The sequence below is a fragment of the Penaeus vannamei genome, chromosome 34, assembly GCF_042767895.1.
Source record: "Penaeus vannamei isolate JL-2024 chromosome 34, ASM4276789v1, whole genome shotgun sequence".
Lineage (NCBI taxonomy): Eukaryota > Metazoa > Arthropoda > Malacostraca > Decapoda > Penaeidae > Penaeus > Penaeus vannamei.
The window spans coordinates 27,807,997-27,812,996 of record NC_091582.1 but is presented as its reverse complement, the minus strand read 5'-3'; the positions used below and the strand labels follow the sequence as shown (position 1 = coordinate 27,812,996).

General features: G+C 34.3%; 1 protein-coding gene across 2 annotated transcripts in view; it reads left to right on the top strand.

The window, feature by feature from the left end:
* The window catches only part of LOC113822472 (nucleolin), a 12,961-nt gene that overhangs the window by 1,162 nt on the left and 6,799 nt on the right, over positions 1 to 5,000 (top strand). For both annotated transcript variants that reach the window (XM_027375021.2, XM_027375020.2), the window contains exons 2-3: positions 1,226 to 1,834; positions 3,486 to 3,643. In XM_027375021.2, the coding sequence (XP_027230822.1) occupies positions 1,313 to 1,834; positions 3,486 to 3,643 (680 nt within the window). In that variant the 5' untranslated portion in view covers positions 1,226 to 1,312. The remainder of the gene's footprint in view (positions 1 to 1,225; positions 1,835 to 3,485; positions 3,644 to 5,000) is intronic.

Below are 5,000 nucleotides of genomic sequence, written 5' to 3'. Positions count from 1 at the left end.
CAAATGCACATTAGGTTTTTCGTGAAGAATAGTGTAATACTATCAAAGCCCATAGATAAAGTTTCTTAAAAATAAAGGAATACCCAAAGTACATGAATTGGGAAAATCAGACATTGAAATTTACAAAATAATTGTCTTCACAAGTTGAAACATTGCAGGAATAAGTTAAGTGGTCAGAGTATTGTAAACATTCGTGATGAAAATAAGGCGAGGGACTTAGAAAAAGATGGGTTGATCTTCTCTCTTCTCTGTCGTGTATCCTTAATTTTCGATTTGCGCACCTTATGCCATAGGTGAAAAGTGTCTTAGTTAATGTCAAGGTAACCATTTCATACACTTGTTTATACCATGCCCTTCATACTGGTAATGCAGTTTTAGAATTAATGTGAAAATCCCCTGTTTTGATTATGCATTACCTATTCTTTAAATTACAGTATGACATTCGCAATTTTTTTTTTGCAGCATTTGGCTTTGAACTAGGTACTATATATTATTACCGATGCTGAAAAAAAAATTGTAGTGGAGCATATTGGGTGCCAGATTGACCCGAAATCTAAATTAATATTTTTTTAAAAACTGTCATAAAACATGGATTTTGTAGCCAGTTTGGTTAATACATACTACTACCCATGTATTCATGTCATTGTATGATTATAATAAGAAATATCAGATATGAGAATTTTTTTTTTTTAAGATCAGGTAGTATAAAATACAGGCCAGTCTCTTCTAAATAAATATTACAAATATTTTCTTTATTGGTTTGTCAGATATTTATATAATACATGCAATTCTCACACACACAGGCATACACGCACCCCCTCCCCCACACATACACGCATACACGCACCCCCCCCCACACACACACACACATACACATTTTTTCCAAAAAAAATCAAGCAGATCTTGTAAATCTCAGTTAATACCTTATCAGACTCAGAGCATCTGTCAGTCTCAGTTGAAACATCAATCAAGGCTTCTCACATGTTTTTCACTAGGACTTAGAGCCAGTTTCACTTTATTGCTGATTTCTTCAAAACTACTGATTGGACTTAATTCATTTGTTAATGAGAATTAATAAATGATATTGAGAATGTCTTTAAATTACAGAATTGTGTTCTCTATTTAGTAGTTAAGATGAAAGAGACGCTAGGAAATTTGTGATAAACAGAGCAATATAATATTCTAGATGTACGTCTGTTATTAATGTTGTATTTTTTCCCGACAGCTACTTGAAATTGTGTAGCAGTAAGCTATTAAGACAGCAGTGGAAATTTAAAGGAAAAAGAAACCTACTGTACCCACAGTAAAGAGAATGGCAGTCCTCAAGAAGGCTGCAGCAGCTCCAGGAGAGAAGGGATCTCTTCAAAATGGAGGTAGGAAGAAGGCAAGGGGAAAGAAGAAAAAAGCCGACTTAGTATCAGTAGAAAAGAAGGAACCTTCTGTAGAGAAGAATGAAGCCCCTTTAAAGCCAGTGGAAGTCGAGAAGAAAGCAGATGCTCCAGCTAATGAAGTAAAGGCAAAGAAGAAAGAGGAGGCCAAGTTAGTAGCTGTAGAAGAGAAAAATGGTGCCTCAGAAATGATAGGAGTCCAGGAAGAGACTGTAGATGCTTCAGGAGAGAATAAGGTATCACCTGAAAATGAAAAAAAGAGAAAGAAGATAAGGGGGAAGAAGAAGAAGAAATCTGATGTAGAGAAGAAGGACGAAAATACTGCTCCAGCAAAGAAGAAAAAGCCCAGGAGGAGGAGGTCTAAGAAGAGGAAAGCTGCTACAGAGAACCCTGAGGACGATGCAAATGAAGCAAAGAAAGCAAAGCTAGATGTTCCAGATGAGAAGGTGAGTTGAAAAGACGATACTCTTGTGGTGTACATGCACTGCCTCAAGTAACATCCTTGCAGTCAGCTAAGTTCATAGACATTATATCCAAATTTACTTAATGATAATGTGCGTTAATGCATGGTGAAATGCTTATCAGAGAATAAACCCTTATAGATGCGAAATATAGATTTTATATATTTTCATAGTATAAAGTAGTAGAATATACAGGTATAGAAGAATAGTTAAACAATACTAGAAAAAGATATTGATAATGAATTAATGTAGAATTAAAGAAAAGATGGCTAATCTTGTTTCTGTTAAACATTAGACAAACAAAATTCTGTTCCTTAGGCTACTAAGAGCAGTTTACTGGAATATTTAGGTACACTTCAAAAAACTCAAAAAGTAGGTATTCTATAAAAGGAAAAGAATCATAATATTCTTTGATGAATAACCAAGATACCTTTATATAGAATCACATCATTTCAAGTAATATATCAGAAAAAGGCAATTTTGCTCAAACATTTAAAATGTGTTATGATTTATAAACAGCTGACTACATGTGGCCAGCCCAAATCTATATAAAGCATGGATAATAAAAAAGAAAAAAACTACATGACAGATCACATAGCTTTAGCTACTGATTTAAAACAAGCATTTTTGTAGAATGTTTGAATAAGGCTAGCATTATTGTATCCAACAAATTAGATGAGAAAAAAATTTGTGCTGGTATTAGATAAAATTAATGATCTTAATTCATTATATGATATGAAAACTTTGATTCCTTTATCCCTGAGTGATATCAAGCTGGCCCAGCAAACTCGCCTCTAGTGCAAGAGCAAGTCTCAGTGGCTAGAGCTGTACCTGGTACCAAACCAAAATATTTCATGACAGTTATAGCATTTTCCATTGGCATGGGGATGAAAATACACTCGCAGCAGGTGCCAATGTGTGCATATCATGGCTAACTGTCCTATCAAGTCATGTGTGGTCAAGCCTGTTATAAGTTGTGTGTGCCTAACAACTGTTCACTTGTTTGGCCCTAGCTGTGGCCATTGTGTAGAAAATGGCCTCATAAGTAAGCTTAAAGCCTCTTTTTAGCCTCATTACCAAAAATGTCAGGCTCCTACATACCACCCATCAGTGAGGAATGCGGAGTGTTGAAGGACAATTTGGTGCCTATCTTGTACAGGGGGTCTGTAGTCTTCTTTTCATCCACACCTCTGCAGCAATCATTAGGATATCTAGCACTGACATTTTCAAATCTAAGATCTTCGATAAAAGCTGGTGAGGACATTTCACTTCTAGCTATGTATTGCTCTTGTAAGACAAGTGAAGAAAATGTCCCAACTTTTGATGTTAGCTGCTCGGCCATACTTGTGTTTGTTTATAAACAGCTGACTTTGTGTGGCCAGCCTAAATCTTAACAAAAGAATAATAATGAAAAACTTCTAAGGAATTCTTTGTTATTATCTTGGTTGATAATAAGATAAAAATTATATTTTATATTTTTATTCTAATAAATGGTAATGACAAGGAATACTTCACTATTCCTGTACAATACATGGTTGCATGTACATGTGAAATAGTTTCCACAGAAGAGATAAAAATGAATTATTCACAACAGCTGTGTGCAGTATAACAGTCTGGGTTTGTTTGTTCTTCTCAGATGACTCTAGATGGAGACCTGTTGAGTATATATGAGACAAGAAGGGATGAGGATTTTAAAAGATGTCTCTATGTCATGATGAAGAACTTCAAGAAGACTTACTACAAGGATCCGCCTCCAATTTTTGAAAGTGCCCAGCATCTCAGATTTAGTGGGTCGTGAGTATTTTGTTGTTAATTTTCTTCTGCATTTGTTAATTTTTTCATTATGATATCAAAGCCTCATTCTCATAGTTAAGTAAGTCATTATTCAAATTAATAAATTTTCAATCTTTCACATATCTTTGTTGCTGTTTGAATTTGGAAGCCTGTGATGTTTTTGTTTGTTTGTTTGTTTTACCCAGTAATGTAGGTCCTTTGGTGATGTTTTTGTTTGTTTGTTTTTCCCAGTAATGTAGGTCCTTTGGACAATCTAAACTGGTGTATAAATTCTTTATAAGAATATTTACCTGGTGCACATCGGCCTCTTTTCCAATTTATCCACGTCCTCACAATCTTCAGATTCAAGCACATACTCCCAACTCATCATTGCTTCATTTTATATAAAAAAAGAGAAATATTTATCCTAGAAAAATATAAGTTACTTTGAACATTGAAGTGCAAAGTTTACTGCTAGACGATCATACTTTAGTGTAACCACCATCCCAGTTTTTAATTATTTTATTAAAAAGTTAGACTGTACTGTCTATGTATGAACAGGCCCAAGTTGTCTTTATATAGGATTCATTGATATTAATACATGCAATGTTGAGTCTAATGTAGCTTAGTTCAGTAATGGCATTGAATTTACTTCCCCAGTCTAACCAGTCTGTCCCTGCTCCTACAGAGTTCAACTTATCCCTTCCATCCACCACTGCCTCCTTACATATCTCTTCTCTCTTCCTCTTTTTTCTAGAGTTCTTTCTCTGTCTACGCTTCTAATGTTTAATAGCAGCCTAGTTTTGGCTCACTTCCACTACTACTCCCAAAACTATTTTAACAAGAAGCATGCGTGCTGTATCAGTTCTGCTGTAAAATTGTAATCTTTAATTATATATAGATAGATGCATTACTTTAATGTTTTACTCGTAAATAAAATGAAAATACAAAAACTGAAGTGGGTCTGACAGAGATGTTGGGCAGTGTTGCCTATCACTGCACTCCCAAGTTCTCAAGTTATCTCAGCCCATGTTTTTTGTATTGAAAATGTATTTTATTCAGCCGTGTGAGTTTTCACAATATGCTCCACTAATTCACAGAAGATTAAGACAATGAGTCTTCTTTAAGGAAAATTGTTATTTCAATCAGAAACATATACAGTTTGATTTTATTATACTATTAGTTCCATAAATATTTTACAATTACTTATATGTTAAGGTAAAAAAAAAAAAAAAAAATTTAGTCATAAGCAGAAGACAAAGGAAAAGCATGTCTTGCATTGTTTCAGTAACTTCAGTTTTTGTATGAATTACTTCAAAGACACACATGTAGTAAATACACAGTGCTGGAGCAGTTACTTGCATGCATATAAATACAT